The following is a 14,923-nucleotide window of genomic DNA, read 5'->3' as shown; positions in this document are numbered from 1 at the left end:
ACAGCCCTGCGAGCTCGGGACATGTCCCGGCGTCAGGAGACACCCGGCACCGGGAACGCGGCCAGGCTGTGCCATGGGAACTCACCCGCCCGGAGAGGAGGCTCTGGAGGGTCTCCTTGGGTCAGGGCCCATGGAGCTGGTTTGGAGCAGGGTCCTTTGCCACGGCATGGAGAGGCAGCTGGTGCCTCCCCAGCCCTTCCTGGTGTCACCGTCACACACTCGTCTCACTTTAACCCTCCAATTTCTCCAGGGCCAAAAAAATAGGGAAAACTGTGTGGGTTTGACCCAGGGACAAGCAGCCCCAAAGTCATGGCCCACCAGCACGGTGCCAGCTGATCCCAGCCTCCCCCCATCCATCCCTTTCCTTCAGGGATGCACCTCCAGCCCCATCCCAACCATCGCTCCTAGAAAGGTACCCAGAGAAGAGGATGAAAATAGAAATTCCGTCGAGGAACACAACCCCCCCAAGAGGTGCTAAATCAGCTCAAGGAGGCTTGGAGGGAGAGAAACCTGGGATGAGCGGGGCTGGCTGGCAGATATTCCCATGGGGAATGGGGATGCTCCCGGCATCCCCCCGGCAGCCCCCTGGGATGGCCTTCCCAGCCAGTTGCCTGCAGGTGAGCAGCTCCTCAGGTGAGTCAGGACTCTGGGTGCTATTCCTGGCTCGCCACTGACTCATTACCTCGGGCAAGTCATTCCCCTTCTCCTTAATATTTAAGTCCCTTCGATGGGAAAAACTCTTCCCAGAGCTCCTAAGAGGGGACACAGGGCCTGAGCCCAGCCTTGGCACAAACATTCCGAGCTCTTCCCCCCCGGCATTCCCTCCCTGGGGGTGGAAGGGTGCAGCCAGTGCTGGGGGAGAGGGATGCAGCTCCCATGGAGGCTGGCAGGGAGGGAGGGATGGGAGCTGCATCCATCTGGGACCGGCTCTAGTCCAGCCTACAGGGGATGCATCAGCTTTGTTATGACGCTGCCTTTTTTGGGCATTAAAAACGGGATTTCACTCCACTCCCCTAAGAAACTCCTCACCTGAAGACGAAGCAGGGCAGGCGGCTGGGAGAGAAAACAGAGGATTCCCGAAGGAAGAAGAGGGATATGAATGGAGAGTGTTACAGACAGCCCCAGCAAGGACATCCTGCTGCTCCCTGCTCGCATCCCTGGGTGCTCCGAGCACATCCATCCCAACGTGCCCCTGCCCCAAACTCCCCGGGAACCAGGACACAAACGGAATGAGGGACATCGTGGCCAAAGCCAGAGGGGCAGAGCTGCTCTCTGAGGAAACTCATGGATGGCAAACACCTGGAGATGGCAGAGAACGTTCGGGTTTTCCAGGTCTCATCCGCGCGATCCGGAGAGGGTCTGCAGGGGGAGAGGGCCAGCGAGACCCCGCGGTGGCTCTGGGAATTGTGGTGATTCTGGCTGTGCCGGGCTGGAGCAGGGAGCCCCCGGGGCCCATCGCTGAGGGAACAGCAGGAACAGCATCCCCAGCACCCACCCTGCGGCGCAGGGAGCATCGGCACCATCTGGTAGGTGAATCAGCCTGCAGACAACTCGCTGGCAGCTCCGCGCAGAGGCCCCCCCCGGAGTCGGGAGGTGAGATGGAACACGTGCTCCCAGCACCTCCCTGCAGCCCCCCCGCCGGGCACCTGTGTCCCTGCAGCAGCTCTCTGCCCAAAAATACCACCGGGAAACGCCCACGGCGGGAGCAGCGCAAGGTTTCGTCCCCCCACCCCGGCACGGGATCGCCCCGTGACCCAGGGCATGGCGTGCCAGAGGTTCAAAGCTTGATTAGATCCCAACCCTGTCCCTCTCCAGCCTGAGGGAAAGGGTGAAGGGAGAAGGAAGGAGGAGGAGGAGCAGCAGCAAGTCCCTGAAGGAGGCTGGAGGATGGAAGTGAAAGCTGTGGGTTATTTAGGCCACCTCTAAACTGCAAATCCTTGGTGTGGAGATGTCCCAGGAGCCTTCTCTCTGCTCACCAGAAGCCACAAGAGACCCTTAAGATGAGCCCTGAGCATCTCATCACCTCCAACAAGATCCAACCCAGAGCTCAGGACTCCAAATCCAAGCAGATGACATGCCCAGGTGGATAAAGCCATCAAATCCCAGTGGATTATGTATAGCCAGGGCTGGAACTGCGGGACAGGGCATGACCCATGTACCAGGAGTGTCCCAGATCCAGACAAATTTCCCCTGAGCTATTCTTTTCTATCCAGCATTGCACCACTTCTGCCAGGCCAAGGTCCATCTTAACTCCCCCAGCCATCCCACTGCTCCCCGTGCCCTCCCACCGGGGTGCTGGAATTCCTGGAGGAACGGAATTCCAGTGGAGGACTGCTGCAAGAGAGCACCTTGCTCCCAGTGGAATCCCCACCCAGGTGCTCTGCAGGAGGATTCCCACCACAGGATTCCCACCTGGCAGTGCCCAGCAGGCAGGACCAGCCTCTCACCTGTGCCCGGACCAGCGACTCGAAGCTGGGTTTGAAGTAATCGATGCGGCTGCTGTAAAACTTGGGCATTTCCTCCAGGAGCTGCTTGTTTTTGGCCTCAAAGTCCTCCTTCACCGGGCGCAGCTCCTCCCGGGCCTGGGGGAGGAGAGCAGAGGCTGGGAGTCAGACACCTGGGAAGATGCTCTTCCTTTGGGAATGCCTTCAAAGAGGCTACCCCGGGACAGCGGAACGCTCTGCTTTGACCTGGGGACAAGCAGCGGGAGCCTGGTGGGACCCATGGGATCATCCAGTGGAGCCTGGTGGGACCAAGTGACCAGTTAATGGAATAACAGAACATGCTGGGACTCAGGTGACCACGTAATGGGGACTGGTGGGACTCAGGTGACCAGTTAATGGAACCTGGTGGGATCAAGTGACCATCCAATGGAGCCAGGTGGGAACCAAGCTCTGACCCTGCAAAGCCACGGGACAGCCAGAGAGGGTCTGAGCCAGCTGGTCGTCCCTCCTTTGGAAAAAAACACGGACAAAAACCAGCCCCAAAGCCCAGTCAGGCTGCAGAACGTCCCTGGCCATGTCCATGTCCCCTCTCCCTGCAATTCCCAGGACCATCTCCCCAGGATCCTGCCCCCAACCACCCCTTTCGCCCGTGACCTTCAGCCCGGCGCGTCCAACTGGCTCCTTTAAACAGAAGCGTGGGGAGAAAGGGAAATGTCTCAGGGATGGTGTGGAAAAGGGCAGGAGGGGGTGGGCTGTGAAATATTAGACTGGTTCAAGTCTGCCACTTAATCCCGGTGCCATTCCAGCGGGAGGGGGGTGCAGGGGATCCGAGCCCGGCCACGGCGCCGGCCCCGCTCCCGGGGACAGGGACAGAATGCCAGGGGGATGGCATGGACAGAGCTCCAGGCTGGCAGAGCCTCAAACCATCCCAGTCCCAGAGGAAGATTCATGGCTCACCACGGAGCGTTGAACCTCCAGGGATGGAGCTCACAGAGGGCAGAAAACCTGGAGTAAATAACTGATTAAACCTGCAGGTCCATAATTAAACACCTGGATGAGACGAGGCCATTTCCCATCAAATCTGGGCCTCTTGGATACCCTGGGTTTGGGATTGCTTAAGGCTCCCCTCCCACAGGTGTTTAAGCTCGTGCAGCGTTTAGTTAAGTTTTATTTTTCTTGGGGGGTTAGATCAGAAGTTCATTAAGGGGGAAAAAATACATTAAATAACTAAAACCTTCTTAATCACCAGGACAAAAGCATTCCCGTTTTTCCAGCCCCGGCTTTAGTCGCCGAGGCTGAGCAAAATAAGCTGCTTACTGTTAAATCAGAGGTGTCTTTTGTTCAGGCTGTTCTTTAACACAAAACTTCATTCTTTTTTTTTAGGGGGGAAACTCATCAGAAAAACACATTTTCTCTGACGCTGGGAATCAATTGTTCCTCTGAGGATCAAGCCACGTGCTGTGGGAGCCACAGATATGGTGGAGAAATCTTGGGGAAGATTTAATTAAAAAAAAAAACTAAAAAAAACCCCAACCAAACCCTAATTGTGATTCTGCTAAAATTTGGGAGAGAGAGAGAGAGAGAGACAGAGAGAGAGAAAAAATCTGGCGCAACTTCCCGTTAACCGATTACCGCGATTTTCCACGACGAATTTTCGGAGCAGGTGGGAAACATAAAGCTGGGGAATGCTCTGATCTGATCTGTCCCTTTTCCCACCCAGCTGCTCCCTCGGACGGGGAGGTCTGGGGAAACCCTCCCCCACCTCCCTGTGCATCTACCCTGAGCATCCCCAGCTCCCGGAGCTTTGATCCCGTTCTGTGTTGGAAAATGTTCCCTTTTTTCTCAGGAAAGTGGCTCCTTCCCTTCGCCGAGCGCTTTGAAATCTGCCTTATGGAACTGGGATTTTTTTTTTCCCCACCCATAAAAGGCACCCTCCCAAAACGTTCACGTGGCCAAGTGGCCAAGAGAAAAGCTCTTCCCAAGTTTTCCTGGGAATGCCAGGGGAGTATCTCGGTACCTGGTGCAGCTTGGCCAGGACAGGGCCGGTCCTTTCCTTCTCCTCGTATTTCTCCACCTTGGATTGCAGGCGTTTGTAGTCCTGGAGTGTCTGTTCCCGCCTCTTCACGGCCATGTTCAGGCTGGGGAACACGCTGCTGAACCTGGAAAAAGGATGGGAAAGGGCTTGGGATGGGGTATTTCGGATGGATGCAGCGCCCGAGGCGCCCTGGGCCAGGTTCCCTGGCAGGGGGTTGGAATGAGAGGAGTTTTTCCCACCCAGACCATTCCAGGGCTCTGTGAGGATCACAGAATATACTGAATTAATGTGCTATTTCCACCAACCCCCTTTGGAAAGGCAATGTGCAGGCAGAGAAGCTGAATTAAAAGTCCCTGAAAAAATAAATATGAAGTGCAGCAATTTTGGGGTTTTTTTTGGCATTCTTCTCTTTTATCATTAATTTTTGCCTTTTTTTTTTTTTTTTTAATTTGCCTTTTTTGGCAATTTTTTTTATCTTTTTTTTTTTAATTTTTGAGAGGGCAAATTTTTTTTGCTATTCTGGGCAATTTTGGGGTTGCAAACCCGGGTCTGACCCCCTCCCCAGAAGGATTAACAGCATCCAACAATTAAGCCAGGCCACGGGAAGATTCCTATTATTAAAATGTGTTACAAATCGAGGAAACAACGAACATCTGACAGGGGAGACGAGAGAGAACATTTTGGAATGTGACAGAAAAGGGAAAAGCAGGAACTGGAGCTTTGCTCTTGTCTCCCAAATTCCAGTAAATCAAATTACACCAGTGGGAAGCAGGGCTGGGCTGTGGGTTCGTATCAAAGGGGTGATGCTCCCTCTGGAGATATTAATTTAATATTCATAATTTATAGGGTGGTTTGGGGGGGGGAGTCAAAGATGGGATTGGCGGTGAAAAATGTATCTGAACAGCCTGGTGATGGATTCCAGTTCCAAGAGGGAACAAACAGCTTTTCCACATCTTTAAAAGGGAAAAGAAAAATATATATATATATATATATATATATACACATATATACACACAAATATAAAGTGACTGGGGGGCACATTAGCAAAAAGAAAAGACACAAATATCCCTTGATGAGTGTAATTTGCTTTAGATGTGACCTAAATCCAGGGTTCAACTGAAACCACGGGTGTTCCCAGCCACTCCATCCCCTATTAAAATCCCATTTTCCGCCACTGCGCTCACTCCCGAGGGGGCTGATGTGCTGGACTGGTGGGTGCCCAGGGAAAAACTCTTATCCCTGAGCAAAGGGCGAATGCCAGGAGCGAGGGAGAAGTGGGAATATTTGCATTTGTGTGGAGCATCCCTCGCTGAGATGCTGGAGAGGGACGTGATCCTCCAATCCCGGCCGGTCCCTGCACAACACCCCTCTCCGAGGCTCTCATGCCTGGCACAGAACAAATATATACAAATATATATTTATCCCATGATATTCTCCCTCTGACCGACGCTATTGCGACAGATTGGGGCTGTGGCACGAGGAACAACCTGGAAAAGTCATCAGGGAGCTTTTCCAGCTGCCCAGGGCGGATCAGATGCTCTGCCCTGACATTGCTTTTTATGGGCACCGTCCCACACGGTCCCATTATATTTAAATGGGTGACAGGTCCTGGGCTTCCAGGCATGGCCTCACCAGCTCCTGGGCTGCTAAAATATCTCCTACCTCTTTATAAAAAGTCCAAAAAAATACACCAGGAGAGGTGGTTAGGGGAATAGGGATAGGAGGGAAGGAGGGCACGGAGGATGGGAAGGGGTGGTTGAGAGGTCTCACAAAAAAACTGGTTTGGTTTCATAGAATCATGGAATGGTTTGGGTTGGAAGGGAGCTGAGCTGCTCCTCCACAGTGAGAATCCAGGCATGGGAATGGCAGAGGAGATGGCCTGAGGCTGGGAAACCCTCCCTTCTCTGCTGTGCAGCAAGGTGGTCACCATCCAGGACGCCCTGGATGTGGCCGTCGCCTCCCGCCCATCCACCAGCTCTTGGAAAACACTTACAGAGACGCCTCTCAAAACCACTGAGCCTTCTGCTGGCACCTAAGCCCAACCTTTCCCTGGCATGTCCACGGTGGTCCTGCATTAGCAGGAGCCACGAGACACCAGAGAACCCACACGCACCCACTTCCACCCCCAAACCCGCTCTGCAGCGAGTGAGGACGCGGAAAGACGAGCAGCGACGTGGTTTCCGCTCACTTTGAAGTCAAATCTGGTTTTTAAAGAGGAGAAAAGGCTCGATTTTGATTTTTTTTGTGGTTTTTTTTCCTTTTTTTTGTTCCCCTTTTTCATTCCAGGCATCGACTCGGAGCAATTTCGCAGCCCGTGATGGAAGGACGCTGCGCTCCGGCAGTGCTTTATAAAATATCTACAGGGCTGGATCTGAAGAGGCTGTAACTGTGTAGGCACAGCAACTACTGTCTCACAAGGACTTTTAATGCATAGATTATACGCTGCATTTCAGAGGGAAGGGGGGGGCTCAGCTGCCTGGATCTGCAGCCGTGCCCAGCTCTGAGAGTCCTGAGTTCCTGGGAATCATCGAATCGTGGAATGGTTTGGGTTGGAAGGGACTTGAAATCATCTTGTTCCAGCCCCTGCCATGGGCAGGGACACCTTCCACCATCCCAGGTTGCTCCAACCTGGCCTTGGGCACTTACAGGGATGGGGCAGCCACAGATTCTCTGGGAATTCCATCCCAGCTCCTCACCACCCTCACAGGGAAGGATTTCCTCCTAATATCTAATTTAAATCTCATCTTTCCTAGTTTAAACCCATTCCCTGTTGTGCCAGTGTGGTGATCCTTCACCTCCAGCGCCAGCACGAAGGGTTGGGTCAGTTGTGGCAGCCAAGGTGCCACCAAGCTGTCCCCGTGCCAGCCAAGCCTTTCCTGTGCCCACCAAGCTCTCCCCGTGCCAGCCAAGCCACTTGGTTTAATTTTCACGCAGGATTAGCTCAGCTCAAGCAGGGGAAGATGCTCCTTGCTTGGACTGCTGTGGATTGAGGCAAAGCTGCCTCCAGCTCTTGAAGGAATGACTCCATCTGAATCCTGGCAGCTCTGAAATCCCCTGGGCTTCACAGGCAAGGGGCTTCTTGCCCGTGCTGATGTCCTGCCCAGGTTTTTTATCTCCCTGTGTGGACAGAAATACGATCCCAAGTGGAGTGCTGGGGGGGTAAACGCCTGTGCAGGGTGACAGGCTGATACGGGGCTCGCGCCAGTGCCAAGTTATTCCTGCGGCTTCATAACTTCACACGCCGGCCCAGTGCCTTCCCAACCATCCCATGCATGTTATTTCCAACTGCTGCCGGTGCAAAGCCTGGCACAAAGGCGCCTGCAGAGCTCCTGCCATCCCCAGGCACATCCAAAGCCCTCCAAGAGCAACCCCACGGGGATCAAAGATGCTCTCCAAAGCCTCCGGGCTGAGGAGTGTGGTTGGACAAGGACCAACCCCAGTGCCACGGGAGGGGAGAAACACCCAAGCAGCACCAGCCCCTCTGGAAATGGAGTCTGAACAACTAAACCATGTCCCCAAGTGCCACATCCACGTTTTTTGAACACTTCCAGGGATGGGGACTCCATCCCTGCCCTGGGTAGCCTGTTCCAACGACCCTTTCCATGAAAAAAAAATCCTAATATCTAACCTTATCAATAATGCCAGCACCATCCTCCTCCCTGTGCTCTTCCCAGCCCCTGCTTCCATAGGGAATGAGGGGGTCTGATGGCCATAAACAGCCCCAAATCCCCACCACCGCCCTCTGCTACTCGAGTTCTAATTTGTTTTAACACAAAACAAAAATCAAAGCTGACTCGAATCAAATTTGGTGGGAAGGGTGGTGAAGTGAAGGTAAAACAGCAGCACGGGGGTATTAAGAGCCCCAGCCACGAAAGCAGCTTGTGGAATAAGCTGCTGTTGTTCCCTGTCACTTTTTAGGGAAGGCTGCTGAGAGGGGATTACAGCCCAGGCGGCTTAAGAGGAGCAGGTGAGGGGAGATACGCAGGGATAATGAAAAGAAAATACAAATTACTATCTCCCTGCTGCTGTGGAGGGGGGGAGAGGGGGAACCTGCCGGTGAACTCCTCACGGGATGACAGGTTATCCTTGGGAAAACATCTAAATCACCCCGTTCTGTGAATTATAAATCACGTTGCCACCTCATCTCCACATCGGCCTCCCTTCGGCTCCCCGTAATTAAAGGGTGGGGTTGGAGAGACGCTGCCACAGGAGATAAAAGTGCCCCCCAGGATTCCTGGCACAGCTGGATCTGTTTGTTTGTCACCCCAGCTGACAAGTCTGGGGCTTGAGAATTGAAAACTTCTCCCGGTCTCTCCGCTGGGAAGGCCAAGGATGGGGATGGTGGGGATGCTGGAGGAGCGGGAACATCCCGTCACCTCCCCACCCGCACAGCTCTTCTCCTCGCCCTCTCCATCCCAAATCCTCACCCCACAGCTTCCTCCAGCCCCCATTTTTAGAGCCAGCAATGGGAAAGAGGTGCTAGGGCTTTGGCACAGGGAAAAAAATTATGGTTAAACCTTTATTTTTCCCCATTTTCAAGTGTCTCAAACGCTCCTGCTGGCAGCCCGTGAGCTGGACTAGGCTGGCACACAGGTGGCTCTTCCCTTTGGCATTATTTTAGGGATGATGGTTTGGATAATGAAAGCAAAAGGGGTTGGTGTTGGACAGGGGAAAAGAAAAGGAATAACGGGAGCTGGGGAGCATCAGATGCAAAAGAAAGTGAAGCTGGGAGAGGCACCGGGACGGCTCAGGGGATTCCTGCCATTCCTCAGCCAGTGCCCACACGTCCCGTCCACCCACCAGGAAGGGGGAAATTAAAACCAGCCCTTCCGAGGGGAGGGAGAAGGGCCAGGCCGGAGGGGGCCGGGCCAGGGGAGCGGCACAGAGGGGGATTAGGCGGCGCAGGGGCCATGTGGCTGCTCTGGCCTCCAAATCCTCATTAGGGGCTCGTTAAGGACATGAAAGCGGCTTTTCCTGCTTCCGGTCCCGGCACCCCTGGAGCTGCTCGTGGCCCGTGATCGGCTTCGGCCTCGCTGGCAGGAAAGGCACTTTGTGGGGTTTAGGGAATGGTGGGGTGATGGGATGAAGGGGGTGATCCCCTCCCCAGGGTCGCTCTCGAGACACGCAGCTCTCACTGAATTTTACACATCAATCTGCTGCTGGATCCCACCTCTGGGATGTCCCACGGGGCTGACACACACCCCTGCATGGTGGCACCCCGGTGGCAGCACCCTCTGAGTCACCCCTGCCGAAGCCAGGGTGACCAGGACATTCCCATGGCCAAAGCCCTCCAGTTTTGGGAGCAGGACCACATACCAACCAAAGGGATGAACACTGTGCCAGGGCGACCAGGACACTCCCATGACTAAACTCTCTCCAGTTCCAGAAGCAGGAGAATGTTCCAAAGGGAGGACACTGCGCTGGGGTGACCATGACATCCCCGTGGCCAAAACCCCTCCGATTTTGGGAGCAGGACCATGTTCCCATCATTTTCAGGAGCAGGATCACACTCCAAGGGGGTGATGCCGTGCCAGGGTGACCACGACATTCCCATGGCTAAAGCCTCTCTGGTTTTGGGAGCTGGACATCACTCCAAGAGGATTGTGGAGTGACCACGGCATCCCCATGGCCAAACCCCTCCAGCTCTGGCAGCAGGTCCATGCTTGGAGCCCAGGGAATGGCACCAGGTGAGCACCACACCCCCTTACTCAGACAGAGGCTGTTAAATCGAGACCCTGAGGCCCTGAAAATCATCTTTGAACGTGAAAGGCCCTAAATCCCACGGATCTCCGAACCACCTGGCTTGTTTAAGCCGCTTCCTCCCTTAAATACGGACGCACAACATGCAACACCACCAATCCCTGCCCCTGCCCTGGCTGCTCACCCTGAGCCAGAGTGAACAACTGGGAGAGGGAAGGGAGAAAAAACAGCTGCTTTTCTCCCCCTTTGCCCCAAAATCCACTGATCTGGTGTGAAACTACACAGGCATCTCCCGAAGAGGAGCCGATCCCTCCCGACCCTGCCCAGCTCCCTGCCCAACCCACCCGCTGAAATATGCAATATTCTCACTGGGGCTTTGCTCCTTCCCCGAAAATAAATGAGTAATTCCCAGCCAAGGGGCTCAAAAAGCCAAATTATGAATAACCCTCCGTCCCCAGAAGGAGAAGGATTTAAACAATACGAGCCTCCACCTCCCCCCCCCTCCCTCCCCTCTCTAAATCTACTACTGCTTTTTTCCAACATGGTTTAACAAATTCCCCAATATTTGCCTGCAAACTCCAATCCCTGGACAACTGAATGGAGATTTTACAGCCCATGTGCCTCTGATTACAATATATTACCACTAATGATAATTGTCTGGATTAAACTTATCTGTTTCTTTGGCTAATAAACTATAAAAGACCACCAGTGAAGATGTAATAAAGTGCAGCTGTTGGAGCATAAAACAAAAAAAAAAAAAAAAAAAAAAAAGCCTTTTTTTCTAGGTCAAAGCAAATTTGGGAGAGGCTCGGGAGAGCTGCCTCGGTGAGGGGAAGGAATACCTAACTGGAAATGAGAAGGAGCTCCTCAAGGCAGCTTTCATTAATCTGGGACTTTTATCCCAGAAATGTCGCCGGGGTTTATTTGCCAGCAGGACAAGGGGAGGTGCAAACTCTGCACTTCTCTCCTGCATCTCATTAGCCTCAAAATGGACCCTTGGGCTCCTCAGAAATGTTCCTGGCCGGGGATGCACCTACAAAGGGAGGAGGAGGGAAGGAAAGGACGGGTTTTTTTGGGCTCAGTGTGGAGGTGCAGCTTCCCCAGCACGAAACATAAGCTGGTTGAGGGCACCCAGCGATGGTTTGCAGGTGCCAAAGGGCAGGAAAGGGGAGTGGAAGAAGGAATATCATATTCTAGGCCAATGGAAATTTTAGGAAGTTGGGGAGAATTGCCAAGCCTGGAGAGCAGCCAGGAGGTTGGAGAAAACACCCTTATGTTTAACTTAAGGGTTGGAGAGATAATTGATGATCCCGTGTCTTGGGATCATGGAACGGTTTGGGTTGGGAGGGATCTTAAGGATCATCCAGTTCCAACCCCCTGCCATGGGCAGGGACACCTTCCACTAGACCAGGTTGCTCCAAGTCCCCTCCAATCTAGCTAGCCTTGGACAATCCAGGGGCATCCTCTGGAAAATCCATTCTAGCCCCTCCCCACCCTCAGAGGGAGGAATTTCTCCCCAGTGTCCCATCTAACCCTGCCCTCTGGCAGTGGGAAGCCATTCCCTGTGTCCTGTCCCTCCATCCCTTGTCCCCAGTCCTTCTCCAGCTTTCCTGGAGCCCCTTTAGGCCCTGGAAGGGGCTCTCAGGTCTCCCTGGATTCTTCTCTTCTCCAGGTGAACCCCCCCAGCCTGGTTCCAGAGCAGAGGGGCTCCAGCCCTTGGAGCATCTCCACAGCCATGGACACATGGAAATTGGCTTTATTCTCCTCAGTTAACCACCCCAGGTTTTAAAACACAAGGAAGGTTTGCAGGGAAAGGGATTGTCTTTCATTTCATCAACTAACACAAGCTGGGCAAAAAAAAAAACACATAGTATTTCAGAAACACAAGTTCTTCCAATTTTAACAGAATGCTGGAAGAAGAAGTTAATGTATCTTTCATGAGGACAATCTAGATAATAAGCAACACAATTCCACAGCAAAAGGCTGGGATTTTTTTTCCTTTTTCTTTCCTTCTTTCTTCCTTTTTTTCCCCCCCCTTAAATAAGCAAGAATTTCTGGTCGTGGAAAGACGATCGAGGTAAAACTTGAGTCACCAAACATCCCCCAGACAGGAACACGCTGTAACCTCAGGTGCTAAGTGATCCAGGAGATTTTACTTTCAGATTTGGGTAGAAACAACAAGCTAAGGGGGAAAAAAAAACAAACCCAAAAAACAAAAACCCAAAACCACAACAGCCCTCCGCGTGTCAAACCTAAACTAAAATTGTTATTCAGCAATTTGCAACACTTACTGTCATATTACGGTAATTTCATTTTATTTTTGCTCCCTTTGCTCTGTTCCTGTAACAAAACAGCAAATCTCAGGATTTCAGAGGGTACTGGGGAGAGAACCGAAGTGATCCTCAAAGGTTTGGGGGGGTACAACCTGTGACCCTGGGAAAGGTGGGAATTTTGCAAACCAGGGTGACAAAACCTGCGGGGTTTGGGGGCTGGGCAGTGGGGAGGAAGGGTTGATTTCCAGCCTGGCAGCACCTCTCCCCTGTGATCCACATCCCTAAAGCACAGGATTATGACAACCCCCCTATGTGGCTCACGAAATGATGCTGGTACTTACTTTTTCAGAGGCTCTATGACTGTCTTTTGGATCTGATTCACCTGTAGGAAGCAAAAGTGGATGGTTGGAAACGCCAGTTAGCAGAAGGAGGGGCTTGCACAGAGCCCACCACGGGGTGGTTTGGGATTTGGGGAACAGCTCTTAAACCAAAAAGAGGTAGATTTGCCCCTTGTGCTCAGGGAGAGCAGAAACCCCCAGTACAACCAGCCAGGAGGATGAGATTAGAGAGAAACTTGTGTGGGAAAAGCCTTGGGATGATGATAAAAAGGGAAGGAGGATCTGCCTGGAAGGGCGAGATACAAGGGATGGAGGGACAGGACACAGGGAATGGCTTCCCACTGCCAGAGGGCAGGGATAGATGGGACACTGGGAAGAAATTCCTCCCTGGGAGGGTGGGGAGGGGCTGGGATGGAATCCCCAGAGGAGCTGTGGCTGCCCCATCCCTGGAAGTGCCCAAGGCCAGCTTGGAGCAACCTGGGCTGGTGGGAGGTGTCCCTGCCTGTGGCAGGGGGGGTGGAAGAACTGGATGAGCTTTAAGATTCCTTCCAAGCCAAGGCACTGCGGGATTCCACACCAGCAGCACACCCTGCTCTCCCCTTCCTCAGCCACAGCCAGCTCACCTTCTCCTGGTTGAAGGAGTCCATCCTCTTCATGGCCGTGTCGAAGGCCGTGACCATCTCCAGGAACCCCGGCTCCTGCTCGCACAGCGGGTTGGACAGCAGGTCCGAGGAGATTTTCACGGCAGACTTGGACATGGCTGTGGGAGCAGGGAGAAGAAAGCAGAGAGGGTCATGCCTCCCTCTGCCAGGGCTGGCACAAGCACCTGCACGGGGCAGCAGGGCAAAAATCAGGCGCCTCAGCCGCCCAGGAGGGGGTTTAGCACAACCTTCCAGGGAGACACTCGCTGGTGGCTGAGGGAAAAGAGAGGAAAAGCCACCAATTCATTCATGTAAACACCCAGAGAACTGTTTTTATATAAGTTGAGTCTGAGCCACTCCGATGCACGGCTTGTGACGCTGCCAGAAATAATCCCAGGCTAACAAAAGCACTGTTCTCTTGGAAAAAAAAAAAAAAAAAAAACAACAAACCCTAGATGGGGGCTTTTATACATCTTTTCTCGACAGACTATTAAGTGTCACTCTCAGCCTCACTACAGCTCTTCCACAATGAGAAAAATCACAGTCCATTAAGTCTTTCAAATGGTTTTACAAAAAAATAAAAAAAATATGTATTTGAAGTGGATTTAGTGGGAAAGGACCAGACTGACAGGGCTGGAAGATGGGGTTTCTCTTTCCCTCTCCAGCAGCAATGACACAAGTTTAGCATTTTCCCCAGTAAGCCTAAATTTTGTGCCCGTGGGGAACAAGCCAGAGGGCAATGCAAAGTCCCTTCAGACCCTGGGAGTGCCACCAAGAAGTCCAGAAACACCAGGCCACGCTCTGATGGGCTTCAGCTCCTGTCTCACTGAGCTTGTTTCCCATCAGACACATCCCCCTTTTTCCAAACACTTGGGTCTTCAAAGGGAAAATTCAATCCCTGCGACAGAACCACTACAAAAGAACAAGAAATTAGCTAAGGTACAGAATGGGAAAAAAAAATAAAAAAGATGAATAAAAAAGGAAAAGCATCACTATAAACAGGGTTTAAAAAAAAAAAAAAAAAAGCACCATGGGTACTAAAAAAAAAAAAAAAAAAACCAAAATAAAATAAAATGTTCTTTTTCCTCGGTGCTGGAAGTTATTCCAGTTTGAGATCAGAAAGCCAGATGCTTGAGCCGTGCTACGGAGGAGCTTTGGAAAGGCTCCTACTGTACTCCCTCAGATATTCAAAGTTAAAGCCATCTCGAATAATGGGGCTTAAGATCATAAATCAAGGGGTTAAACGCTGTGATTTAAAGGTTACACACAATTATACAGAGAGCTCAGAAGCTGCAGAGCCGGGGAGCTCAATGCAGAACGAGCCTCTGACTACGGAATAACAAAGCTACCGTATCCATCTATTATCCAAACGTTAGGGCTTTAGGCATTTTAAACCTTTAAACAGATGGGATATAATCCATATGTGTGACCACATCTGAGGAGGGATTTGTGCCAGAACGGGACGGAGTTGAAGAACGGCACAACTCGGGAA

At 52.4% G+C, this 14,923-nt stretch overlaps 1 protein-coding gene across 1 annotated transcript in view; it reads right to left on the bottom strand.

The window, feature by feature from the left end:
* BIN3 (bridging integrator 3) overlaps positions 1 to 14,923 on the bottom strand; it is a 36,668-nt gene that overhangs the window by 2,985 nt on the left and 18,760 nt on the right. Inside the window, exons 5-8 of the mRNA XM_050325850.1 lie at positions 13,414 to 13,550; positions 12,794 to 12,834; positions 4,462 to 4,603; positions 2,448 to 2,582 (exon numbers count right to left, since the gene is read on the bottom strand). Of these exons, the coding sequence (XP_050181807.1) occupies positions 2,448 to 2,582; positions 4,462 to 4,603; positions 12,794 to 12,834; positions 13,414 to 13,550 (455 nt within the window). The remainder of the gene's footprint in view (positions 1 to 2,447; positions 2,583 to 4,461; positions 4,604 to 12,793; positions 12,835 to 13,413; positions 13,551 to 14,923) is intronic.

The sequence above is a fragment of the Myiozetetes cayanensis genome, unplaced genomic scaffold, assembly GCF_022539395.1.
Source record: "Myiozetetes cayanensis isolate MyiCay16 unplaced genomic scaffold, myiCay2020 scf30, whole genome shotgun sequence".
In the NCBI taxonomy this organism is placed as follows: Eukaryota; Metazoa; Chordata; class Aves; order Passeriformes; family Tyrannidae; genus Myiozetetes; species Myiozetetes cayanensis.
Note: the sequence above shows the minus strand (reverse complement) of the source record. Positions and strands in the feature narration are given on the sequence as shown.